The following is an 805-nucleotide window of genomic DNA, read 5'->3' as shown; positions in this document are numbered from 1 at the left end:
CAGGGGCTGCTGGCGCTCATGGCCTTCAGCACGCTGATGAGTGAGTGCGCCCCGCGCTGCCGCCTCTCGGGGGACCCCTGCCCAGGAAACCCTTGTCTCGCCTGGGTGTCCTTAAAGGGTGGGGATGGGCAGACACAACTGGGGTGCTGCCGCCTAAATGCGTCCAGCTCTGGGGAGGAAAAACTGTACTGGAAGTGGCCCATGGTACAAGGTGTGATGGGAGCTGCCCGCTTAGTCGGACTCCTGAAAGCGGCTGGACGTGTGCTTGGAGGAAGGGGGCAGCTGTGGGGCACGGATGTAAGGGGCAGGGCAGAGCTTCCAAATGTGCAGTGCCGGAGGAATTGGGGAAATGCAGTGGAGGCGGAAACCCCCCTGGTCAGCCCCAGTTCCCTTCCAGTATCCACCCTCTGCGGCTGTGCAAGGGTATGGTGACGTGGGTCACTGCTCGCCAAGTAGAGCTAGGAGTCCCCCGTCCCCCACTTTAATAAAGGGGGCACTAAGGGCCTGTCAGTGACTGCTTGGGGCAAATAAAATGCAAAACACAGCTGGGAGAGTGAAGGTTAACGGTTCAAAATGCATGCTGTTAGAAACAGCTGAGTGCTTGGTCCTATAAGGCTTTAATTTGCCTTGAAACAGGCAGAAGCAGTCATTTAGACTTGCCCAGGCAGTTTTGAACGATGGTTCCCTCAAATTACCCTTGATTTGTCCAGGGTCAGGGTGTTAACTTTGGATTCTGGCTGGTACTTTTCAGTGGGTCTGTAAAATCACAGGGTAAAATTTCTTGTCCCAGAGTAAAACGCTCTTG

General features: G+C 55.3%; 1 protein-coding gene across 1 annotated transcript in view; it reads left to right on the top strand.

Moving 5' to 3' along the window:
- The first annotated feature begins 6 nt into the window (after positions 1 to 6).
- Positions 7 to 805, top strand: part of LOC102387646 (store-operated calcium entry regulator STIMATE-like) — a 59,133-nt gene continuing 58,334 nt past the window's right edge. The window contains exon 1 of the mRNA XM_006016321.1: positions 7 to 40. Within this exon, the coding sequence (XP_006016383.1) occupies positions 19 to 40 (22 nt within the window). The 5' untranslated portion in view covers positions 7 to 18. The remainder of the gene's footprint in view (positions 41 to 805) is intronic.

Source organism: Alligator sinensis, unplaced genomic scaffold (genome assembly GCF_000455745.1).
Source record: "Alligator sinensis unplaced genomic scaffold, ASM45574v1 scaffold268_1, whole genome shotgun sequence".
NCBI classification, from domain to species: Eukaryota; Metazoa; Chordata; order Crocodylia; family Alligatoridae; genus Alligator; species Alligator sinensis.
This window is presented reverse-complemented; position numbering and strand designations above follow the sequence as displayed.